The following is a 27,017-nucleotide window of genomic DNA, read 5'->3' as shown; positions in this document are numbered from 1 at the left end:
AGCATTCACCTTCCTGGCATGCTTACTGGGTAACCAGTTAGCCGGTGCCTGGCATGGCCAGAACAGCTCTCCACCTGTAGCACAGCGGGCTCAGCCCAACTTTGCCAGAGCAGCCTGCTGTTCCAGCTCAGCCAGACCCACCATGCCACACCACGGATGGAAAGATGCTCCCGCGTCCTCCCATCAGTGGCACAACATATGAGGCTGGTTAATTGGTTAAACAGCTTAACATTTTAAATGGGATTTTACGCCTTTTGTATGAAAGATGAGCCTGAGAAGATCAGATACTGGGATTTTGAACACAGTGATTCTTATCAGCTTTATACCTGCACTCCTCCTAAGAAACAAATTACTCACCACTAACCACACACTCCACAAAAGAAACACTTAGCCAGTTGCCAACTCTATCCACATAGCTTAGTGACACCATCACAGGATCTAACCACATCAGCCATACCACTAAGGGCTCATTCACCTGCGCATTTACTAACGTGATATGTGATCACGTGCTAGCAATGTCCCTCTGCCATGTACATTGGACAAACCAAGCTGTCTCTACACAAAGAATAAATGGACACAAATAAGACATCAGGAATGGTAACATAAAAAAATGCAGTAAGAGGACTAACATGACACTACTGAGCTGGGATTCACATGCAAATTTGACACCATCAGAATGGGTCTGAATAGAAATTGGGAGCTCCCATTGCAAGCAATAAGCTTCCCCTTTAGGTATTCACACCTTCTTATTACTTCTGGAAGTGGGCTACTTCCACCCCGATTGCATTAACCCCATCAACACTGTTGTAACACTCCCATCTCTGTATGTATAAATATTTCCCTGTCATCTGATTCTTTCACTTGGAGCATGCATAAGCTGCAGTCTTTAAGGTGCCACAGGACTCCTTGTTGTTTTTGCTGAAACAGACTAACACAGCAACCTCTCTGAAATCTGCCGAGTAAGTGTTGGATAACCCGAGCTAGAAAGTTGCAGCGCAGGCATGACCTCGGTATTCTTCTCTTTGGCTGCTGGAAAGTAGCAGCACCTTCTCTTCTCCCTTCCACTTCCTGGGTACCGTGTTGGGGGGGGGAAGTCTGCAAAAGGTGTGCATAGGTATCTCTGCAACTTGACCCCCTTCTCCATCTTACCAGCTCTTGTGATGGAAGTCATATTCACTTCTCTAATTTTGCATCCTTCTCACCATAGAATAGATCTAATACTTGCCTCAGAGCTTTCCTCAGCAGCAATACAGTTCCATAATAGCAGTAAAAATTGATCAGACATGGGGGGGAAAAACATCTATGAGCAGCAAGATTTTAAATTGGCACTACACATGACAATAAAGCCACTGGGCCAAGGAAAGGCTACTTTATAGTCTGGGGGCTACAGCATTCATTGAGGATGGGAGATATCTAAGACCCTATTCCAATGACTAGTTATATATAGTGGAACATCTTCACATGAAATATCTCATAGCCCAGTGGATAGGTCTTCTTTGCTTATCGGATAGTTGACTAGTCTTTCACATCCCTAGCCCACATTCCAGCACCTTCACCACTGGACTAAAATTTATAAAGAGGATATTATCACTGTGTACTTGGAAAAACACCACCTAATTCAGCACCCTATTTTGTTTTTTTTGGGGTGGGGGAGAGAAAGAGGTCTGCACCATATTATTTTGGTAACTAAACCGCTTGTCAAAATCTTTCCTCAAGAGTTAGAGTTGTCATGTCATCCCCGCCCCCCACACAAGTGGTGAATTATGATTCTGAACCATGCCACTGAAGATGTACCTAAAATTCCATGTCAGAAAATCATCTCCAACTGTGCTCTAGTCAGAAGAGAGGCTGAATTCCATTTGATGAATATTTGAAATGTTCCATCGTTCAGGTCAAAGAGACTATATAACACTTTTAACCAGTCTAACACACTTGAGGGCATGTGTTATTGGGTAATAACTAATTAGGTTTGTTCACAGCAATGCTGCTTTTGGGATCATCATAACCAACCATGCAGCAGATGTGTATTATTGTGTAAAAAGCATATATCCAGTGAATACTGCAGAGTGTATTTAAGCTCAGAAGTTTATGCAAGCAAAACTGAGCAGATTCACATGCAGATAAATAAGTTTTCAAGTTCTGTTGTATTCAAGAAATTATTCCTCAACATCAAACCCTTTCAATAAATTCTACTGTTAAACAGCACTGAAGAATTAGTCCTTATGAGACACTAACGAAGCTCTGAGAGTCAAATCAGAACTGTTTCTTTTTCTTTATTATTTATGATCTGAACACAACACCACCACCACCACCACAAACACCAGGGAAAATCAGCTTCAAGAACTGAGTTACTTAATGTGCAGTGTTCTCTCTAAGATTTCCCACCCATGAGCAGAGTGAGTTTTATCTTGTGTTCCAATATCAATGTCATGTGTACTTGTAATTAATGTGGTAATTCATCAGTATAGACCTACGGTATGCAACCTAAATTGGGAATGCAGGAGTGAAGGCAGGGGCCTGGAAGGTGCGGGGGGGGGGGGGGGGGTCTTAGGTTAGAGGATGCAGAATTCAGGGCAGGGGGTAGCTCAGGTTGGGGGGCTGAGAGGTTGGGGAGATGGCAAGCTTGAGAGGCCCGCCATGTGGCCCCACCCCAAAGTATCTGAGCAGCCATTGCGCGGCCCTGCTGAGGAGGTGGGTGGGACTAAAATTCTTGGTGCGCGGCCCATGCAGGCATGCACCTTAGAGGAAACCCTGCTTGTGTGACATGTCCAAACTACCAATTGTGATAACATGATTATAAATTTTGGTAGGAAGAAACACAAAACACCCACCAAAAGGAGAGGAGAGCAAATCTTTTCAGGTCAGTATACCTGATAAAGAGAAAATCCCAGAATGGACATATTTATTTTTAGAACAGAATAGTTTTCAAAATAGTCTACCACAACATAAACAATAAGGAACAACAGCCAGGAAATATGCAACAGAGGCCTCAATCATGAATCTAAACCCATAAACCTTTGTCAGCAAGAACTAAAAACGTGTTGACAGGCACTTTCCTTTTTTCTTCCTTGGCTTTACCTTTTATCTTTTCCTATGTAATCTTGTAAGGATGCATATGTTAAAAATATGAAGGAATGCAAACAAGATGTTCTGATCCAAAGTCACATACATGTTTTTATACTTACCTATTCATATACCTTTTGTATTGAAAAGAAATGCTTGTAAAACAATTACTTTACATTTCAAACATCTAAAGTGTAGAGGGGTTAATTACAAGAAAACACAGCATCAGCTTTCCAGATCAATTCCCTGCTTTTGGTGAGTTTACCTACTCACTGTGGGACTATATTTAAGCATACGGCAGTATTTTTTCTGAATTTTACCCTAGAATACCTTCTGTAGTGTATCAAGAGGATGATGTTTTGATGAAGTATCACACGTGGGGCCCTCAAGATAATGAATTCAATGGGATACACTTAAAAGATCATTTTTCTTTTTCGTATTGACTGCTCACACTGCTGCAAGACAAGAAGGGTTTTCATTTTTTATGTAAGCTGTAAGGCCCCCTGGGTCTCCCAAAGTGTTTAAAAGAAATCAATTTTCAATAGGAAGAAGGGGCCTAGGAAGTCCGAATGAGCCTGGCCATGAGTTTTGGAACTCACTCAGCTTGATTCCCAAGCAAGTTCAGGCAAGCTTAAACCTTCCTTTCAGCAGGAAGCTTTCTGGCACGGAGAGCTTCTCAGCTCTTGGTGTTTGCTACTGGTTAGAATTTGTGGTTAGCTTTTGTGTAGAGCTATAAACTATAGCATATATATGGAAAACATAATAAGAGAAGTTGCACAAGTAGACAGATCACCACCACTGCTAATGAAGATAAAACAGCAGTATAGTTACTAAGCAAGCTAGTATTTGGCACTTATTTAGCAGCAGGAAACTATTATCCCAGGACAATGATTCAGGCCACTGAAGTAGTACCAAAATGATAGTTAGGCAGCCCAGAAAAACATTCACTGTATGGCTGAAAAATATTTCCAATTAAAATATACATTATCTATACACAAACAATATTTTAAAATTACAGTATAGTAAACACTTTGGAATGTATACAGTCCATTGTATGTTCTGAAGGACACTTAGCAGAAATACTAGGATTCTGTGTTATAATAAAGCACAGAATGCAAAGTGTTTGGAGGCCAGGGCTTGTGGGATGCGAGTGCCTGCAATCTCCCTTGATATCAGTGGGAGCTGAAGGCACTCCCTCATTGCAGAAATGGTCTCAGTCACTGATTTCGGCTTGTGAGTGTTGAACACATTGTAGCCTCCTGTGACAACTCTCAACAGAGAAAAACTTTAATGATTTCAATATGGATTGCTGGAGAAGACATCATGTTTTAATGAAAAGAAAGCGTTTTCATAGGTCATTTCAAGAGCAGTAACGTATTGCCTGCTGACTTACACTGTAATTCTAACACAGTAACGAACTCCATTGTGATCTAGAATATACCCACCTAAGGTGGGTTTGCAGCCAAATGCCTCTGTATATTTAATGGACCCATAAAATATACTATTACATTTAATGCCATTATGCTTAGCCATTTAGATATTCAAAAGAATCCTATCCTTTTGCTACAAAAACAAAAAAACAAAACACCAGTGAATATCAGCTATTCTAGACTCCTGTGCAGGGGCCCATGTGCTATGTAGGGTTAGCTGAGGTAGGTACTTAGACGATCTTTAAAATAGGGATGTCAGCAAACATTTATTTTTGTAAACGTGTAACTGCTGAATTTTTCTTTTTGTTCTGTTTTATACAGTGCCTAGCACAATGAGATCCTGGTTCATAATTAGGGCTCCTAGGCAATAACGAGATTCAACAAGCAAAGAAAGGATACTGTATATGGCCTTCAAGAAGAGGAAATAGGCTGAATTTGAGGCAACAAGCAACAAAACTTTTCACAGGATTCTTGAGGTGGGGATCAGAGCTGTAGAAGAGGAATTTTGCAGCAGTATATTGGATAGGCTTCAGTGAAGAAAGCTGCATTATATTTACATGGGTTTCTTAAACTGTGAGTTCCTCGACTGCTTAGAAAACATCCAGCACACCATCATAAATGAACAGTAACGGGGACTTCAGAGAGGCAAGCAGCCATAGTTATTACAACAAGAAATGGTCACTTTTGGTGTTATCAATATGGATGGGCAAGGAAAGAGTTGGATTGTGTTGACATTACAAAGAGAGAATAAATATTGCCTGGGCATGAAGGGAAAAGGACAGAATGAAAAAGGTCACTGGGAGATGAGACAAAGTAGAGTTGGAGACAGAAAAGGGAATAGGGAAAGAGCTGAACTCAGTTTAGATAAAATGGGCTGATTTAATCTCTCATGTAAGGTATATTTGCACCTGATAAGTTTGGCCAATTGAGTTTGAAATAGTGGTGGAACATCCAGTAAGCAATGTCAGAGACAGATAGAGGTATATGGCTAGATTGGGATGGATGCTGGTGACAAGAAGAGCAGTTGATATGGAAGCCATCAGCAAGAGGTCACAACTGATATAGTAGGGTTGATAGAGAAGAGGGGGTAGATGGAGAAAAGATGACCAAAGTTGGACCACTTGATGCTAGAGAAAAGGGGGGCAAGTTGTCACAGAGATGGCCCTGAAGGAGAGGTCAAGCAGAAGACCTAGGAGCACTAGGTTGGGACTGGGGGGGGGGGGTAGCCTCTTTTAAAGACTCAGAGGGTAGCCATGTTAGTCTGTACCTTCAAACACAACAAGCATTCCTGTGGAACCTTAGAAACTAACAAATTCCCTTTTAAATTTCTCTTTTAACAGTTCTGCAAGAAGACTCTCATGAAACAGGAAATGTAAATGGATGCTAAGGCAGCAAGAAAGCGGATTACTGCCAGAAAGACATTCCAGAACTTGGCATCTATAAGCCTGAAGTTCCAAACACACCCAATGGGTGGCAAAAGGTGTTGACTGCAAAGGAGTAAGAGGAGTCTGTTTATATCTGCAATTACATATATAACGTATGCCAATTTGCTTATCAACTACACCGCAATTTAGAAAAGGCCAATTAGACAGACAGGAGGAGGAGGAGATTACTACAGGGACAGTATTTCCTTCCTCTTGCTTTTCCTCTTTTATCCTCCTCCCTATCCAGTAGCTGAGATTGTACCAGCTGTTTTTGTGAGAGTGTTAAAACTCCCTCTTTGGGGCAGGTGACCTCACCTTAGAGTCAGTGCTGGTACAGGATTTTTGGAGCACAGCTGAGCCACAGGCATCCAATAAGGCCTTACCTGGTAAGGATATGAATATTGAAGTAAGAGGCACCCAAAGGACTATGACCACTATGCCTGTTGCTGATCTCTCATGGAATCATCTGTAGTGTTGACTATGCCCAGAAAAGGAGGAAAAAAGGTGTAACTCAAGAGAGGCACCACTCCACTGGGAAAATGTTGAGCTCATATGGAGGAGAAGTCTCTATTGTAGTACTGTAAATAGGATGCCTCCTTCACCTAATGTACAGATAACTAAAAAACCAAACAAACCCACAACCAAAACCTAGTGCTTTTAAAGCCACCACCTTCAATCCCTCAAGAGAGATGACAGATATTGTGCCCACAGGAAATCACTCTGTGCTATCTATCACTTAGGTACCAAGATAGCTGATGCTAAAATACTAGGTACCACAATGCAGTTCAAAACTGAAAGTATTGAACTATTCTGAGCCCATGCGCCTACATTCTGTGCCAGTGTCTGTATCAAGAGAAGCACAGTCCATCAATTTCACATGTGCTGTATGGGCTCTTCTAGCAGTTAGTATGGAAGCACTGGTTCATGCCTTTGCAGGCTTCTGGCCCTTAGATGATTGCTCTTAAGATAAATGGTGTCTGATGACTCTTGTGTCTCAGATTGCTAGGTGCCAGAGATGGTAAACTCTGTCTTGGCTAATCTGTGGAAAAGTGTTCCATTCTGCCTGTTGAAGGACAGAAACACCAAGACAGTGTCAGATGAAGGGGGCCTGAGAGCAGATGAGGCTACTCATGCTGTAATTTCAGCTCTCTGGCTCACTAAGGGTATGTCTATACCAAAACTCACGTTGCGGTAGCAAGTCTTGGGTCAACTGAGTCAGCTCATGCTTTGTGCTAAAAATAGCAGTATGGATATGGTGTTTCAACTTGAGCTGGGTCCTGGGATCTGAGACCCGCCCCGCCTTTGCTGGGTTTCAGAGCCCAGGCCCCAGCCTAAGCGAGAACATCTACACTGCTGTTTTTTGTCCTATTGCACAATCCCGAGGAGCCTGACTCAGCTGATCCAGGCTTCGAGACTGTTGTCTTTTTTTTTTTTTTTTTTTAATATATATAATGTAGATCTACTCTAGGGTAAACTACGCAAGTCAGATCTGGCATTAGCCTTCCTTTTGATACGCAAGGAAGCTTGGCGAATTGATGCAAAGAGGAACAATTTCATGTGGATTTTCCAGGCTCTGAGCGAGTATGGAGAAGAATGACAGGCCAACATTGTTACTGGATATCGTTCCCTCCTAGAAAGAGTAGGCATAGGGAGCACTAGATGCCACCAGGCATAGAAGTATATCACAAGGGACAACTCCTGAATCTTGGACCACACTATTACATCTGTAGGTTGGGGGTAAGTGTCTGGCTGGAGGGGAGGAGACAGGAATAGGTTGCCCTGTTGCTAGCCCATATAAGAGAGAAAAGCAGAACTGATCCAAATGAAAGCTTATTTAAACAGCAATTAGCCACTAGGTTATTAACTATATTAACTGATGAAGTACTGGAATAAATTGCCTAGGGAGGTTGTGAAATCTCTCTCACTGGGAATTTTTAAGAGCAGGTTAGACAAACACCTGTCAGGTATGGTCTAGCTCAGTGGTTCTCAAACTACATGTCCGTGGACACCTCCCAGGTAGTCAGCAGCTCGAGCTCAGAACTACTTTTCCCCGGCAGCAGGGAGCTGCACTGGCACTCCAGCCTTGCGCCAACTGCACAGGGGTGGGGAGGAAGGCCAAGGGCACTGGCTTCCACTTGCACCCCCCACTAAGACCCTGTACCCCCAGCCTACTGTGGCCACCTGCCCCTGGCCAGAAACCTACCCCCAGTCTAGGGATGTAATAGTGTAGTCGATTAACCAAGTAAATGGCAAGCAAAAGCTTATCGATTAATGTTACAGACTACACGCATTTCCCAGCCCTCTCCCACCACACCAGTACATTTTTTAGCAGGCTGGCCAGCAGCCTGGCTCAGTCCTAGCTTGTCAGGTCTGGGACCCAACCCTGCTGCAGCTCTGCATTTAAAGTGTATTAGGAGGCAGGCAGCCCAGTTCAGTTCCAACTCGTGCCAGGGAGCTCAGAGTCCCCCCTTTCCCTTCTGGGTTTTAAACTGGCTCCCCTCAAGGACCAGCTCCCAGCTTACACCCCACACTGCTGCCTCTGTATTAGAGGCAACAGAATGGAGTGGCAGGGAGCTCCTCGGCTGGCTGCTGGCTTCTCCCCCACAGATTACAGAATAGTCAAGTAACCTATAAGAATTCATGAGGTTAGTGGACTATTCAATTGACCAATATTTAACATCCCTACCCCAGCCCACTCCTCTATCCTCCCTTGTGCTCCTGCGCCTCCCCACTAACATACCCGCAAACTGCTCCTGCACTCTCCCCACTGGCAAGACACCTACCTCCAGCCTGCTCCTGCCCCCTCCCTCCTGGCTAGACACCCTACCCCCAGCCCGCTCCTGCATCCTCCCTTGCTCCTGCACCCTCCTTCCTGGCCACAAACTGCACCTTCCCTTGGTCTTGCTCCTCCCTAGCCAGACACTCTACTCCCAACCTGCTACTGCACCCTACCTCCCACCCAGACACTGTATGTACCCTGACCACCTCCTGCACTCCACAACCTGTCCAGATCCTGCCCCTCACCCCTTTCACTGGCAGCCCTGTCCTGCACACTGAACCCCTCATATTGTCCCAACCCCGGGGGGGGGGGGAAGGGGTCACAAAATCCACTAACCCTGGAACCCCAGAAGAGTTAATCTGGCCTCAGTCCTCCATGAGGGCTGGTGATTTTTGAGGAGTTTTGGTTTTGTTTTGCTTTTGCTTCTGACTTGTGTGGGTCAGTGGCTCCTCATCCACAAAGGTTCCCCACCCCTGCCATAAAGAAAACAAACATGGGAACTTTTTGTTTTGGACATACATTAATATTTTACTTTATTTAAAACAAAGTTTGATAAGCTAACATGAGAAAGTTAAAGTGCTTAGTCTGTTTAATCATTTAAATTAATATTTCCTGATTAGTTACATTAAAACCATTCTCCTTAGCTCCAGCACTAGCAAAATGGCTTGGGCATAATTATGTAATTAACGGTGAGTCTCCATTAGCAACTGGTGGTCCATAGAAAGGTTTGCATTGAGCCAGGTGTGCCATGGGCCAAAGTTTGAGAACCACTGCTCTAGTTAATACTTAGTTCTGCTATGAGGGCAGAGGACTGGACTAGATGACCTCTCAAGGTCCCTTCCAATCCTAGGATTCCATGATTCTGTAGCACTAATTAAAATAAGTATGATTTTATCCAGCTAAGCAAAACTAACAGTGTGCAAAGACAAGACTGACACTGCATGGGTTCCATCTTACAGCCACAGGCAATAAGAAGAAATCAAAGGATGGTTGGACTTTATGCCTTCAGATGGAGAGGTTGGGAGATTAAATGTAAGCATGGCCACAGACACCATTGGGCAAAAAGAAAAAAAAAATCTGATCTCACACATGTGCGACAAATAGAGAATCCACATGGACAGTCACTCAGAACAGCTCAGATGCACCACGTCAATTTCATGGCTCATTTTGTGGAGTTGTGAAATTGGGATCATCTGCTTCTAGTGATAAACGAAGGGATATTTAATAAATACGGTCCACATTTTTACAAGAATCTCTTCTCTCTGTTCATTTTTGTTTTTTAACTTAGCCAAAATAGATTAACAGTAACACTGGTTCAAGTTCTGGAATTATGCCACACACAAAAATAACTGAGGAATTATCAAACTTATGTTTTGGAGGTTTTTTTGGTTTTGTTTTTCCCATTGTTTTTTCATTAAAGAGACACCCTGCAAAATAACCCCCATGCCAATGACAGAACTTTGCTCCATCTACATAACATAATTTGTCCACAGATGTGAAACTTTCTTAGAATTAGTTAATACTCACAATCTAAAACCCATTAGTGTAAAATTGGGGATAGAAGAGCAGATTCAGGATTCCACAGATAATTGCAATTGTTTTAAAAATACAAATAATCTGTAAAGGTTTTTAAGTTAGTATTATTAAACAGTTTACAATCTTAACTGTATTTTAAACCTGAGTTGCCTGGTATTAAATGTTGACAGTGAAGGAAAGTAAATACTACTCAAAATTTTGTTTTAAATTGCATGTAAATCTGTAAACATAGGATTAGATTTTTCATATAAGTAGTCACAGAAAATTAGTGCATATTAACAAATCTTATACAATATATGTTTTGGAGCCAACTATATTTTAAGTCATATGTAAAGAGATTTGCAAAGATGTGTCTTTAGTCAGAGATGTACAGTAGAAGAGGAAGAAAGATCAACCTGACACCTCCTACAAACTCAGAAATACTAAGTACTCCTGGGGGAACTCTACAACACTGAACGTGCACAGTATTCATTGCCCCCGCAGATTTCTTTGCTTCCTTGCAGAAAAACAACATATGACAGGTAAGCAAAGGGAAGCTGCAAGAGTGGCCATCCACCTCCTACCCAGCAGTGCAGGCAGCTCAGTTTGGGCAGCCAGAACAGCTGACAAAAATAAATCAGCACTGGGGAGGGGCTGGTAGTCATGCATGTGAAAGAGAAACACAGCCCCTTTCACTCACTACTGTGGCATGCTCTGAGTGTAGGAATATGCCTTGGTGTGTTTCTGAAGAGGTAGGTGAGGGGGGCAAGCTTCATTCCCACAGTCAGACCAGAATGTAGCTGCCTTCCTGCTTAGTGAATTGTTCCCATTGTTCTTAATGAACTCCACCAAGGAATATTGGTAATGTATCCCTCTTTTACGTTGTCAGACTGGGGTAAAGGAGCCTTATTATAAAAGGACAAGATGGCCTTATAAATGCTTATGATGCTTTAGTGATTAGAACAGGTCTAAATTTTTAGACTGGAAAAATTTCTTATAAAAAACGTACTCGATGAATTGTTTGCTACCGACATTTTTGGAGATGGTCAGTAGCCAACATAAATGGTAACTTCGAGTCCCCAGCCCTCACTTGTTCTTCATTTGTTTCTGATGTAACACTGAGCATATGGCTGCACATATTTGTTGACTAACAGCTAGATGTAAATGGTCAATACTAGCTACACTGCTATTAGACAGAAGGAGTCTGGTGATTTCCTCCCATGCTCTCCTACTCCCATTCTCCATCCATTGCATTGCAGTTTAAATACATTACCAAATTCAATGAAGCCAGCTTGATAATATTGTGTTATTTTGACAAAAAAAAAATGCAGAATTTAAATTGTGTGCAGAAATTTTAGTTTTTTAATATTTTGGCACAGAATCCCACCAGGAGTAACTAAGCTCATTTTGAAACAAAAGGAGTAAAATTTTGAGAAGCGAGTCCCATAATATCAAAGCATAAAACTAAAATCAATGAATGGCCACATGCATACAATGCAATCTTTACCTGGAATCAGGGTATTTAGTAAGCGTGGCCAAGCTGCTGGTGTACATGTGCCCACCCACATCAATATGAACTGGTGCGTTGGATTTTGTGAGCTGTGCTGGAGTGGGGATGCCTTGATTGTTCAATGGAGATGCAGGGGATCTAGTGATCAGAGGTCTTGACATATTTGGCCGACTGTCCTGTAAAGAGACAGATATGAGTCAGGAATTTCCTTAGGGCTGCCAGGCCACCCCAAAGACACAGATGCCCTCTGAGCAATCACTAATCTCATCTACAGCCAGCAACTTTCATTTTGTTACATCCAAGACTAGTATTCCTTTTTTTTTAATCAGTTCAACTTTCAAACTTAAATATAGTTATGTTGACTAGAACTGTACTTTTTCCCCACTTTAAAGCGCACAAAAAAAAAAAGACATGAAATCATTAGTGTTGAATAGAAGAGGCCATTTCAGAATAGCATTCATTATAAAACTATTCCATATAAAACAGGAATGCACACTAATTTAAGAGCTTGTAAAGTCACTAACAAATACTAACAGATTTAAAGGAGTCAAAGGATAAAAATAATACACACTTTTTAATTAACAAGCGCACACAACCAAATCCACTCATTGCTATGCAGTTAGGACGGATAAATACAAACCCTCAGCTCTTCCATTCTGCAAAGGCTTCTCTTGAATTTCCAATCCACATATCACGAAAACAAGAGAGGAAACACCTGGACTAGCCAACTGTTCATGTACTGTAAAACAATGGGCACTGACAGCCTTCGAGAAAGACATTTTCCATGAAAAATTTATACATATAGCGACAAGTGCTCCTATGTGCCCCAAGTAGACTGTCGTTCTGAGCAGCTTCCCGATCCAAAGCAAGCTCCGAAAGTAGAAAAGAAACAGATGCTGATGAAACAAACTTTTAGTCACACAGGAGGAATACGTGCAGTGCAATCTGTGCATGCAATAGGGTGGGGCAGGGTAAAGTGCTTTGCAGAAGCCAGTCAGGCAGACTATTTTGAAGGCTCTGGGAGTCAAACAGAAACTCAGCCTAGACTTGTGTTAAGACAATTTCACGTCTTACCTGCAGGAAGGATACATATTCACTGGAATACTATTTATATATACTGAGAACTGGGAATTACTGGATTTTTCTTTTAAAAAGGCAAGCTAAGTAGCGAGAAATCAAAAAACATGCTTTGTTCATTTGGGAAGTCATTTAGTTGTAAGAAGTAATGGATTCTTAGTACAGTGCTATATTAAATCTTTGAGAAGCAGTGAAAGAAGACAGCTAGCTATATGTAAGAATTATGGGGTATTTAGATGAATAAGGTTCTTTGGTGTTTAAAATATTTAAAATTTTTACATTGCTATTAAAAACAAAACTTTAAAGGCAGCATGAAGTAGATAACTTGTCTAACTAAAATGATTAGTGATCACTGTTGCACAATAAATTCAAACAATATTTAACACAAGGCATCTATAAACCATAAGATATTTAAACAACCAATTTTTTCTTCCATACCCGAAAGTGAGCTTGACTCAAACAAAGGGGAAGGAGTAAAAAGTCTGGCTTATATAAATTCTCTCTCATAAAATACACCTTTAACACAGACATATGCAGAATATAAATCTTAAGAACTAGAATTTTGAGGACCTGCTTGGGGCAAAACTAAGACAAGCCCAGACAAGATACACACACACACACTATGCAAAACTTTGGCATCTACCATAAATGTGGTCTGGCACAGCCATCATCCCAAGATGGTGCTGATCTGCACAATGAGACTGGGTTAAAAGTTCTCCAAAGAGACTACAGGGGAAAGTAGTAGGAGAAGTGACAGGGATAGGAAGAACTCAAAAGTGACACAAACTGGAAATAAATTTGATAATTAATAGCCATGATAGGAGTGAAGAAAAGCACGTTAAGTGTTTTAAAGATTAAACTAGGAAAAAGTGATTAAAACCAAAAATAAATCCTCGGAGGTGTAGGCAACACACTATACTACCTCCTTTTCTAGTTTCTTTTTTTGGTCCAACAAAACAAACATCCCTGAATGTAGCACGCTGCAGCTCCATGGAGTTTGATATAGCCTCCTTGGTGGGCATATCCTACCGTATCACAGGGTTCTCAGGAGAAAATGAACAGATTATCAGGGTTAATAAGGTAGTGAGAGTAGAAACTCATTCAGCATAATTCTATGATTCTGTCTAATTCTAGAGCATTTTTCTGTTCAAGCCACCGAAATCTGTTGCTCCTGAAGAAATTCCCTTATGCCCAATATTCAGTTGTTAAACACAGCAACGTTAAAAACTTACTCCAGACTTAGCTTACTAATTGGCACATCTCACATCTCGTTAGTTAGTTTTGAGGCGACTCTAAAAGAGGAAAATATTACTTGCCTCAAGAATGTAAATCAAGACAGATCGTAGCACTAGATGCCACAAGAAACAGTTTATAATCTTAATAAGTTCAACCTTCGAGCACAATATGAAGCAACACTGTCCAGTGGACAGAGCACAAGACTATTTCAATAACTGTTAAATTATTCAGAATTAAATGGGAAGTCAGTGCACGCCATAGGAGAAATAAAATTTGATGACGAAGTGACCAATGCCCTATAATATCATCCCAATAAATGCATTACTTGTACTCAGTCTGAATAAGGAATTGAAAACAATGAAGGGCAATTGGAATAAGGACAAAAAAGTCTGTTTCTAGACATGAATACAAAGGAAACTGTTACTGATCAAAGAAGATGTTTAATTTGGCATTTGTATGGTTTTGTGCATAATTACAATTATCATTGTATAAACTGCTTACAAATACAATTCTCTTTAAAAATAAAACACAAGAGAGGAAAAAACAAGAAGGTTGTAGGGAAGATCTGAGAACACTGAGCCTGGCCACACTTCTATAGTCTCATGTGGCCATTCAGCACATGCATAGAACAGAAACTGTCTTAAGACTGGGGCTATTTGGACATTGCTCTCGAAGCAGACAGTTTAGTCTATAAAAAACAGAAATGTTGTAATCCTGAGACCACTGAGAAAGGGAGAGTGTCTTTTAGCTCATGCAGTAGAGGCATATGACTTTAGCCCTACGGTCCCAGGTTCAATCCCACCTGCCAACAAGGTGGGTCTGTTGACCTTAGACATTCATTACAAGGGGTACTGTTAAGCACAGTTATGTTATGTCTACATTGCAGCGCTATTTCGGGATACCAGAGGTATCCCAAAACAACTATTCCGCATTTTTGGAGGGTGCCCGTTATTTCGAAATATAGCAGGCTCGCTAGTCCGTAGTCCCTGTAAACCTCATTCCACAAGGAATAAGAGACATTTTGGAATAGTGATTTATTTCAAAATAAGTGCTGTGTAGACAGTGCCATATCGAAATAAGATATGCAATTGGAGCTACACAAATTGTGTATCTTGTTTCGGCCTACGGTGCAGTGTAGACAAACCCTTAAGGCCCTCCACAGACAGCAGCTCCCACCATTTTTTATTCTCTCATTTTTCACTTTGTTCTTGTCCTTACTAAGGATGTTAAGGACTAGTCAATAAGCAAATGCTTATCGGACAGTCAGTTGACTAGTCGATTCCCTGCCCTTGCTGCCTCTATCAGAGACAGCAAAGGGGGAGAAAAAAGGAGATACTTCAAAGCAGCAGCGCCGCACAGCTGATACCTGGCTCAGCTGTGTGGTGTTGCCCTTTTGAAACACTGTGGCGGCGTTTCAAGGCAGCAGTGTCACGTGGAGCCCGGGGTCAGCTGGGGAGTCCCCTGCTGACCCCAGGCTCCATGCTGCGCTGCCAATTTGAAATGCACAAGAGCCCCCTCTGGGGACTCTTGTATACTTCAAAGCTGGCATGCCCGTGTGCAGCCCGGAGTCAGCAGGACTTCCCATTGGCCCCAGGCTACACTCCAAGTTCCGCATGCGGAAGTGCGTATCCACTAGTTGAGTAGTCGATGGAAATTCCATCGAGTACTTGACTAGTAAAATAAATGATCCTTAACTTCTCTAGTCCTTGCAGTTTTTAATTGTGTTCCAGCTTTAAAAGCCATTGTATATTTCAATTATTTTGAGCCAATGAAAAGTTGTTCAACATGCCAATTTCAGACATTTGTGACTTATTGATCAGCAACAGAGGGCTTGAAGGGATTAGACTCCAGGCACCTTTCAAATGATGACCTTAGATCCTAAAGTCCAAAAACACTTTTTAACTGATATTGGGTTCAAAACCACTAACTGAAACCTAGGTGACCAATTTTTTAAAAAATATAGTGAATTTCAAAAATTGACACCGAGAACACTGGAACAGAAAACATTAACGAAAGTTAAGGGTTTCTCTTATTCCTTGCTAAAATTTACAGAGGTCTTCTCAAAGGACAGTAGGTGGTCAAGGATCGTCACTAAACACGCTTAGACTCTCCCTTCTTCCTACTCCCTGTGCCCACTTCTGCCTGCCTGCTCTACAATTTCCTTACAACTTAGGCTATGAGACCTTCTAACCTTCTCCCACAAGACTTGCAGAAATCCTTAGCAGTGAAAAGTTTCTTCCATGGGCAGGGGTTTGAGGAGAACACAGAAGACAGTCCTTGGCTCCTGCTCTCTCCTCTAATTCTTGCTGCTCCTCATTTCTATTCAGGGCTTTTGAGAAAGATTTTCCTGGCTCAGATTCATAAGCAGCAGCAGCAGCCCTCCTGGAAAGGGATTGGAGAAAAGTGAAGTGAATTCCCCATAAGGGAAGTACATGGGAGTGATGTAAACATGCTGGTACATGACAGAGGAAATGCAATCATCATCAATGGGGAAAAACTACACACAAACATTGCCAAAGGCACAAAGCTAAACCAACAGAAAGATACTGATTCCTCTCCGCCCCTCCCCCTACTCCACCCCCATAATAGCCAGACCAAAGCGTCATTTACAAGTTGACTAAATTCCTTTAAGCAGGAAACTGGAATTATTTCGCGCTAGTCAGAAACAAAAATATGAGGCTTCCCACTATTAAATGTAGTACAAACTAGGCTGGGGTAATTCACTAGGGGACAGAAACTTAGATAAAATTTCAGCAGAACCACAGTAGAGATAGATTCAGTATGTCATTTTGAGTATGTCCAAACATAACTATAGTCTAGGTAAGATTACATGTTTGAATAATTCTTTGTGAACCTTTATTTTCCCAGGTCCCTCTGGCTTCCTTGAAAATATAATTTGACCTGCCATTTCATATATTTGAGATCTATACTTACACTGTCCTGCTGTTAAAAACAAACATTTGTAACTTTTTATATTGTTAACCCTGCAGACCATATTGTCTCCTGTGGGAAAGCTCCAATTGCCAATAGATGATGATGGGTCAGACACCAGCCAAAGGGGGGGGGGGGGGGGGGGAGTCTGAGGTCACGGGGCTGGCCGGGAGGAAGGGGGGTGGGAAGCAGGCGGGGGGAATCAGGGGCTGGGGGGGGCCGGACGGGAGGAGGGGGGGCCGGAGGAAGGGGGCGGGAAGCAGAGCTAGCGGGGGGAGGGGAGGTGTAGCCACTGGCCCCAGCCAGAGTTCAACAGGCACTCCCTCTAGTTGCTAGTAGAAACCGGGTAGGGGCAGGAGGAGTGGCTTCTGCACACAACTTGAGGCTCCCAGCTGGGAGGCAGAGCCGTGATTGGCGCTGAGAGCATCCGGTTGTGTGCAGAAGCCCAGTGGGGGAAGTGGCTGGAAGTCCCAGCCACTGCCCCCGCCCCGCCTGGCTTTCGCACGTGACCACAGTGCTCCCAGCGTCAACCTCCTAGTCGCTCCCCCGCCCAGCTTCCGTCTGGCGCCAAGCCGGAAATTCAGAAAATACCAAACATTGCACATATCCAGTATTTTCTGAATTTCTCTACCGGACAGAGGGTGCAAATACCGGACTGTCCGGTAGAAAAGCGGACACCTGGCAACCCTATTGACAAACAGATCAGTGTTTGGAATTTGCATTACACTGCACGTGCAAAACAGATTTTGTATGTTCAGCAGCTGCATGGGCAACAGAATTTTGAATCAGTTTTAGAGAGGAAAAAAAAAAATGAGATTCACCCAGCACAGAATGTCAGGGTAAAGGTAAGCAAACCTGCTGTGCCTCTTCCAAGGATATCTAAAGTGGGGGAAGGAGCAGACACCTGTAATTTCAAACCATTTATTCCATTAAGATGCTTATCTCCAGTCTTCTCCGGCTTTTACTGTTCTAACATAAAACTGGAGAGACTGAGGATGTTTGCTTTGCTTCCTCAGTTTGAGCCTTCTATACTACACACTCCCCAGTTCAAATGGTTTCAAGGAATGCATCCCAATGACCTTAATTTTGCAGCTACCACCATCAAGACGGTAAATGAAGATAAGATTCTGCCAGATACAGCAAGAGAGTCTCTATATTTGCCAACACATTTTTTCTCAATAGGGGTACCACTGTAAGAAAGTGTTAACTTTTAAAAGGACTCAATGTTAAAAAAGTAAAGAGCCTCCAGGCCCTTTCAGTATCAAAGACAGGGCAGATGTTGAGTCTGGCCCTTACCGTTATGACCATAGTTAGTACAAGACACTCTGCCTCTAAGCTTCTGCCATTAGAAACCGCTTTCCTGTAACTTAAATTTCTCTCTTTCAATCCAGAAAATTTTTTCCCTTGTCTGCACGATAGGTCAAATAAATAAATAAAGTGAAAGAAATGACCTGTGTTTTATAGGAAAGAAGAGATACAAGAAGTTGTGTGCAACATACTTTCAGAGGTGTTTCTGCAGACAATAGGTCTATATCTACACTACAAGTTTTTGCAGCAGAGAGTATGCTAATGAGGGACTCATTAGCATGTGTCACAATGTCATTAGCGTATTTTCTGCTGATGCTTTTTGCGCAAGGGGTTTTTTTTTTTGCAAAAAGAAGCAGTGTAGCCACTTCAGTTTTGAGCAAAAAAATCTTTTGAGCAAGATCCTTGCTAATGACATTGCGACTCATGCTAATGAGTCTGTCATTAGCATACTCTCTGCCACAAAAACTTGTAGTGTAGACAAAGCCTAGGAATGAAAGTACTGCATGCCTAATAAAATCAGTTTTCTCTTGCAAGCACCTTCACTGCTTCCAACGAGTAGTAATGCTAATCTGAATAGCTTGGACCACTGATCCCTTGGTGTAGCAGTTACATGTTTTATTTTAACAATTTTATTTTATTTTGAAGCTTACAGGCAAAATGTCTTGTACCAACTGTGGCCGTATTATTATAAGGGCCAGACTCAATAGCTGCCCTGTTTGATACTGAAAGAGCCTGGAGGCTCTTTAACTCTGAAAATAAAATTTTCATACAGTGGTACCCCTATTTACAATGAGAGATCTGTTGGAAAATATAGTGACTCTCTTACTGCACTTAGAAACATCAGAGGTGAATTTAGTCACTGGTATTTTGATGCTAGCATTATGTTGTCACTGCAGCATGACAAATACTACCCTAACTAGACTGTGGACAAAGATCCATATCAATATTTAAGATTCTTTCAAGTTCCTCCTAAGAATTCCCTTTTCACTCTACACTTGGAAGAAAAAAAAAAGACCTTTCCTCTTAAATGAAGAATATTTGTTAAGGTTACCATGCCTATCAAGATTTAGACTGCCTTGATTTATCAACTCCAAGTCAAGATTTCTGCCTTTAGAAGGAAATTCCTATTTTTTGTAGCATCTTCACAAAGAAAGGAATAAGCTTTCTTTTATACATTTAAAGAGGAAAAATTAAGGTAAGGTCTTTTGGAGTTGTGTCTGTGCATCTTGAATTTCTAGAAAGATCACTAACTTCCTAAACACGGTGTCAAAATTTGGGTAAATACTGGTCAATCTATTCTGGTATTGAGCTTATACTTTTAGCCTGACACTTCTCATCGAAAGGATTAACAAACAATCCCAACAAGAGCTGCTAATTTTCCCCCCCTCTTCAAATTAAAATTCTCTGTTGGAACGTGAAGGAAGATTAATATTTATAAATGTCACATTTTAAGTTTTAGGTGTGCCCATTTTAAAATCCTACATCTGCTACAGAGAAGGAGACAAGGTAGATAAGGCAATATCTTTTACTGAACCAATTTGTGTTGGCAAGAGAAACCCTCATTGAGGAAATCGGGAATTAAATATCAGTTAACTGAACAGTTGAGTAACCTCATGAATTCTTATTGGTTAGTCAACTATTCTATAGTTCTGGGAGGCGGGGTCGGGGGGGCAACAGCGTGGGGTGTCATGCAGGAGCTGGTCCATAAGGGGAGCCAATTTAAAGACCAGCTCCCCTTGTGGACAGGCTGCCTATTAGCCTGTGCTTCTACCTCTGATAAAGAGGCAGCAGCCCCCCGGGGTGGCAGCAGCCCATCTTGGGGTGGGGGGGGGGAGAAGAGGTCTGAGCTCCAGGACCCAGCACGAGCCAGAACTGAGCTGGGCTGCTTGCCCACCTAGCTCCCAATACACAGCAGCAGCAGAGCTAGGTCCCAGACCTGTCGCAAGCCAGGACTGTGCTAGGCTGCTGGCCAGCCTGCTAAAAAAAAAAAAATGTACTGGCTGGGGGGAGGCAGAAATGCATGTAGTCTATAGCATTAACCTTTAAGCTTTTGCTTATTCGTTTACTGACTACACTATTACATCCCTATGAGGAAGTGCTCTGCAAAGCTTGAAAGCTTTTCTCTTTCAGCAACAGAAGCTGGTTCAGTAGACTATATTACCTCACCTATCTTGTGTGTCTCATATCCTGGAACCAACACAGCTACAACAGCATCGCAAACTTCTTCTAAAGAATCAGTCAACTGTCAGTTTGAACAGGATTTTTTTTTAAACCACTGGAGTTTAAGCACAACAAAAATATATACAAATTAACTTTGCATGAGAAAATTTCTTACTATAGTTTCTGGAGTACCTCCCCTTGGGAGTGTTCCAGAACACTGTCTACCTCTTTACAAAGTGAGGCTAACACCCATTGTAAAACTGCCAGAGGCACATTAGATGTTTGTTCTCCCCCGAGCACTTTCAGCCTCAGAAATAGAAGGAACACTGCCAGTTACCATCTCCTCTGAGAAAGCACGAGATATAATTTCACCCTGGGAAAACTGCTAAATGGAGATCTTCTGGTGTGGCACAGGCCTTCCCTGTACAATCCAATGGCTCATTAGAGTCGCCTGAAACAGTGCTGATGAAAAACATAGCCTCTTCCCTACAACCAGCCAGATTCCTGCTTCCCTCTGCACTTCAAATTTGTTTTATTAATTTGCCCAACAACATTCTAACTCACCTACACAATATGCATTTTTGACAGCAGCAAATAAGACATTATCACCTTTGAAATCCACACAGTTGAAAAAGGGATTGGCGGTACAACAGTGAAACTTACTATATATAAAGAGCTGTCAATTGCAAAAACTGACCACAAGGAAAACAATCACCTAATGCTTCTTGTAACAATTGTTGGTAAAATCTTTTCAGACTGAAGTGCAATTTTAAGTGGATTGTGTCCCTTTAATAATGGGAATTAAAAAAAAAAATCACATAGGGGAAAAAAAAATTTCTAAGCAATAGTAATCCAGTTATGGAATAACAAAGGAAAAAACTCATCAGAAGTACAATAAGAAGGTATTTCTAATATACATCATTTGAGGTGAAAAGACAAAACCAGCACAATGAGTAAGTCAGGTCAGAATCTGGTGCAGAATTAAGGAACATGAGCATGGAAGAGCAGGCTTTTGTTATAAACTACTCATATCAGCATTAACACAGCACTCCTGTCCATGGCCAGAAAGTCATCTCTGTGGAAAGGGCTATATTATTGTTTCTAGCACTGCCAACCAGGTGACAGACAATGCATACATTCAAAGGAAAGCATGACCTCTGTCCCAAAGACAACAATACACTAAATGGATAAAAAGTGGTGAAAAGGTGATACGACATAAGCAATGTGATCAAGATATGGCAAATCACCACTTTGACAACACTTCCTTGTGGATGGCTTTTTGTTTATCTGAAGTTTTGGTTTGATTGTATACTTTTATGCCTAAGAAGTGAGCTCTAAATTCAAACATCTTTAAGCTTTAGTAGTTTGAAAAATGTTTTTGTTTTAACCATGGGACAATATTCCTCCCTTCATCCCTAAATGCACCATACATATGTCTATTAGGGATCAGGGCTAATGTTTGGGGAATAAGGCAGCAAGGGGGGAGGAAATAAGGTAGAACATAGTTACTGGCTTACAGAACAGAATAATTCTGTCCTTGGCAAGGAGACTAATCTGGCATATGAACAAAGCATATTTTATATTTGGTTCATTTGAATCCATTATGTGTAAAAGATACTTTGGGATCCTAGGCTAAGAAATAGAGTTTTGATGAGTACTATTTTCCGATGGTTACTGCAGGGATTTCTTTGGGTAGCTATAGGAGCTGCCAAATGGGCATGTGTGTCAAACTAATTTTAGCATTTCTGCATACAAGGACTGATAAACCACAGAGCCATGTAACCAAGCACTACATAATGGGGCCTCTGCTGCCACCCTCTCCCCCAAGCAGCTACTGCTGAACCTATGAAGCTGTGACCAACTAACTAGTTTAAGGCAGAATGATCTGTCTGAAACTAAGCTACTTAATAATGCTGCATCCTACTGGAAATGTCCCAGGAAGCATTTCCCATTCAGGGATTTTATTCTATTTCAAAAAAAGAATTTTAAGCAGATACATACATAGCATGATGCATAATACACATTTTCTTGAGAAGTGCAGATACAATTTTTATTCCATAGAGATTTTCAGGTGAGCTATGTAATCCAAGCACTTCTAGAGTTGGTTCATGTTTCTTTGGTTTTAGATGTCTTGTGAAAACAAATGATATTCTAATTACTTAGTCTTTCTATATATATAAAAAAAACCTTTTCTTCGGGGATGACAGAGGAGCATCATCATGTGACTCTGCATCCCACAGTCCCTCCCCTCCACTCTCAGCTGCCCTGCCTCTTCCCACCCTTCCCAGCACTCAGGCCACATGGCCTCCCCTCTTCTCCCTCCCCAGGGTCCAGGAACTGTGCGCCCTCCTAGGAAGGAGGGGGGACGAGAGTCATGAGGCCTCTCCCCATGCAGCTGGGGGTGGGGCAGGGCATGCCCTCACGGCCAGAGGAAGAGAGACAGACCAGCCATGCACTTGGTCTGGCCCAACCCTCCAGTGGCTGGGCTGGGGGTGGGGGAGAGCCAAGGCCGTCCAGGGTTGCCAAGCCTTCGCCTGTCCTTCTCCCCTCCCCGCCCGGAAGGCCAGGGGGGAAAGCTGGGACTGCCTACCCTCAGGGAACAGCCCTCTAGTGACGATTTAAAATTGTTAAGCCAGGAGAAGAAACAAGTAGATGGGCATGACACAGACAAGATAATGAATGGCATAGACAAAGTAAATGGTCATTTCTGTTAAAATGCCTTAAAAGCACACACACACGACCTAACACATTGCCCACAAAGGAAGAATCACAAAGAATAAATAATTTTGAGGATATTTTAATTTAAAGAAAATGCACCGCTACAAATAATACCAACAGGAAGGTAAATGTAAATACAAAGATTTTATTTAATATGCTTAATTTAAACTTCCTAGAAAATACAGATCCTCCCAATATAGAGCAGAACAAGCCCGTCACTAACTGGCAGGGGTTAGGAATAAGTTCTCTCTATGGGTCAGTTACCCTTTAACTGCTCACTTTAGTGGAGCATGCACAAAAAAACCTTGAAGCATCTGGTACTGCCCATTTTCAGGCACAAAATTATGGATTAGATGGACAACTGGTCTAAACTGATACAAGACTTATGCAAAATTATTTGATGGAATGCTCTTAAGACATTATAAAAACTAAACAGAAGTTACACTGAAGCCCCATCTCACTAATCAGCAACTACAAAAACCCCTAAAACACACCCCTATTTAAAATCAGTAACCAGAATTACATTGGTTCTAGTCTAACAGCATATGTATATCTGCAAGGAGCCATGTAGGTAGAGATTCTCTCAAAGGTCCAAATCTGACATCTGAATTGCCTTTGCATCTCTGAAGGACAGCACACTATAGAAAGAAAGGGGAAACAGACTGACAGAAGTGGTGAAAAACACAGTAATCTTCTTAATACTATACTTAGGTTCAGGTACTAAAATGAATCTGAATTCTCCTTTCCAGGCTTCACGTCCTGCTTAATGTGAAAAGATAACTGTAGTCCTGGGAATGAAAACAAACATTTTTAAGAGACTGTATACCACATTACTTATACAGTATATGGCTAACCCACTTAAACTAGTAGATGTGCTAGTTCTTTTGTAGAACCCTACCAAATTCCAGGTCCCTTTGGTCAATTTCATGGTTATATGATTTTTTTTTTTTTAATCACAGATGTCATGATTTGAGCTATTTAAATCTGAAATGTAATTATTGAAATCCTGACCCAAAAAAAGTTCTGTTGAACATCTAAATGTTACTGTAAGAGGGGTTGCAGTACTGCTACCCTGGTGGCTGCTGGCCGGAGAGTGGTGGCTGCTGGCCAGGAGCCCAGTTCTGAAAGCAGAGCTGGTGCCAGCAGCAGTGCAAAAGGATGGCATGGTATGGTATTGCCATCCTTACTTATCTGATTCTGATGGCAGGCACTGCCTTCAGAGCTGGTTACCCAGCCAACAGCCACTGCTCTCTGGCCACCCACCTCTGAAGACCGTTCCCAAGTAAGGATGGCAATACCACAACCCTCCCCTCACAAACAACTCTGACTCCCCTGTAACTTCCTTCTAGGTCAGGACTCTCAATTTGAGAAATGGTGTCCTTCCCTTTGAAATATATATAGTAGCAGGTAAAAGAACAGAAGAGACCAGATTTCAGGGTCCATGGTGTATTTTCCTGGCTGTGAATTTGGTAGGGGCCCTACTTATTTGTAATCTCTGAAAAATTCTATTAGCTCTTAGACACCTCTTTATCCTGTGTGCAATATGGACCACACCATATACTTTCATGGAAAGTTCTTAAAATACAATGTATTAATAGGTAAATCAGTTACACTAAGTATTTTCACGAGTAACTGACCTGAACAGAGGAAATATTGGCCTTATTCTTAGAAAGATGATTTTGACATATCTTTTGCAAAAATACTACAGTATAAATCCACTCTAAGTAGTCTATACGATTATCTACCCCATGTTTGTAAGTTACAATAGAAGGCCATGTTCAGACCTGCTTTTTCTTTAGTCAAAGTTAGATTTGAATTCTATAAAATGGATGGCTTTATATAAAATAAGGGGAAATTACATCACCTATAATTATGCTTCTTTGAAGCTACGCTACAGGATTTTCACTCATGTACATTATGCTCCCAGCATGAGATGGGAGAAAGAACCCTCAGCTCGAAGGCTTTGTCTGCACAAGCACTTTTGTTGGCAAAACCATTTTTTGTTGGAAAAAAAACAAACATCAATGTGAACAGCACTATGTCATCAGAAGATTCTCTGCTGCTGACTTAGCTATTGCCACTTGTTGAGGATGGTTAATTATGCCAGTGTGAAAGGTCTCGCTCAGTGGCATAAGCATACGGTGACTACACGAGAGATCTTACAGCAGCACAGCTGCAATGGAATAGCTGTGCCAATGTTAGGTCCATAGTATAGACACCGCCTAATATCTGTCCTCTGATGCAATGTAGGCCAAAGAACTCATAGTGCCTTCAGCAAATGACAAAATGAGAGCAGAGACACTGAGGCTTTGTCTACACTACACAGCTTTTTAGCAACATGGCTGTTTACACAGAAAAGCCAGGTCACTAAAAATCAGGCAGCCTCAACAAGTCTCAAGTTGCCATGGGGGAGGCTTAGGTTGGATATTAGGAAAAACTATTTCACTAGGAGGATGGTGAAGCACTAGAATGGGCTACCTAGGGAGGTGGTGTAATCTCCATCCCTAGAGGTTAAGTCTTGGCTTGATAGAGCCCTGGGTGTTTGATTTAGTTGGCATTGGTCCTGCTTTGGGCAGGGGGCTGGACTGATGACCTCCTGAGGTCTTTCCAGCTCTATGATTCTATGAACTCTACTTGTCTGCACTTTTACCAATTAAAAAAAAACAACAAAAAACCTTCCACCCCTACAAGGGGAGCGGGCTTTTGCTTTTACACCAATACTTGTCCTGGCAAAGCTTTTGTTTGGGGACGGGGAGTTAACCTGTGAACAACCAAGTTTTGTTGCTCAATTGCCAACATAGACAAAGCCTTAGTGCTGCTGCTTCTGCAAGGTGAAGAGAAGGAAACTGAGGTATCAAGTAGTAAAGAAAGATGTTGTAAAGCAGAGGGCCTGCTGCAGGAACAGCAGAGCCCCATAAGAAAGGATGAGAGGGAGAGCATTGTTAATACCCTATCCTCTACAAATTAAATGTAAGGGCAGATCTGGTTTGACTAGAGGTAGGGAAAAGTGAGGCTGTACCAATGGAAACTAAATAAAGGTGAGCATTAATGAACTTCCGCCCCTCCCTCCAAGCTCTGCATATATCTTAAGCAAGGTATATAACAACATAGTTAAGGCTGCACAAGAATTATCACTCAAGAAGATACTCTATGACTTTGTTCAACTAGTCTTTCAAGCTGAAATTTTCCATCGTAGCTCAGAACCAAGTGTTTGGAAAGTTTCCCCTCAAAACATTTTGATTCAGTGATTAATGAAATTTTGCCATTGCAAGAAATGATTTGGGAACTTTTAGTTGAAAAGCCTCTGTCTAGCTAACTTGTCAGTAAGTGGTAGGAGACGCTTTAAATTTAGCAGTAACCTGTATGTCACCAATTGTCTTTGGTGGTCATCTTTACACAAGTTGATTTTAGACACATTTTGTGCAGGTACATTAACTTTTTGTTGAATGATAGCTTTGGGATTGGTCTCAGAAAAACAATGAGAAGCACTAAATCTCACAATTTTTGTTGGCACTGTCATGCAAAGTCAACACAAGGGTTATCTGGGAGGGGATGAGTATTCCTCATTTCATGTAAGAGTTGGAGGAAAGTACATCTGAGTTGTGGCTAACTGAATTTACAAATCCAGTCCTAACTGGAAATAGCTGGATGGCACAAGGGGTCTTATCCAATGTGACAAGAAGCTTTACTCTTTTGATTTTTTTAGTAACTCAGGAACCAAAAAGATTCTTATTTGAAGGTGTGCCACTAGTTAAAAACAAAAGATATTTTTGCAGCTAGAGAGCTTAACAGTCACCACACAGTCTGAGCTGCTGCTTGCTGGCGGTGATAAAACCTCGGTGGGGGCAAGTTTTCAGAAATGCTCA

At 41.7% G+C, this 27,017-nt stretch overlaps 1 protein-coding gene across 9 annotated transcripts in view; it reads right to left on the bottom strand.

Annotated features, from left to right (window-relative positions):
- The window catches only part of KCTD1 (potassium channel tetramerization domain containing 1), a 136,201-nt gene that overhangs the window by 38,600 nt on the left and 70,584 nt on the right, over window positions 1-27,017 (bottom strand). For 7 of the 9 annotated variants that reach the window (XM_006127188.5, XM_075920809.2, XM_006127189.5 and 4 more), the window contains exon 2: window positions 11,719-11,897. In XM_006127188.5, coding sequence (XP_006127250.2) covers window positions 11,719-11,897 — 179 coding nt within the window. Of the gene's footprint in view, window positions 1-11,718; window positions 11,898-12,361; window positions 14,236-16,225; window positions 16,586-27,017 lie in introns of those variants that run through there. The other 2 variants (XM_075920810.2, XM_006127187.5) reach the window with 2 other exon arrangements.

Source organism: Pelodiscus sinensis, chromosome 2 (genome assembly GCF_052426305.1).
Source record: "Pelodiscus sinensis isolate ZL-2025 chromosome 2, ASM5242630v1, whole genome shotgun sequence".
In the NCBI taxonomy this organism is placed as follows: Eukaryota; Metazoa; Chordata; order Testudines; family Trionychidae; genus Pelodiscus; species Pelodiscus sinensis.
Note: the sequence above shows the minus strand (reverse complement) of the source record. Positions and strands in the feature narration are given on the sequence as shown.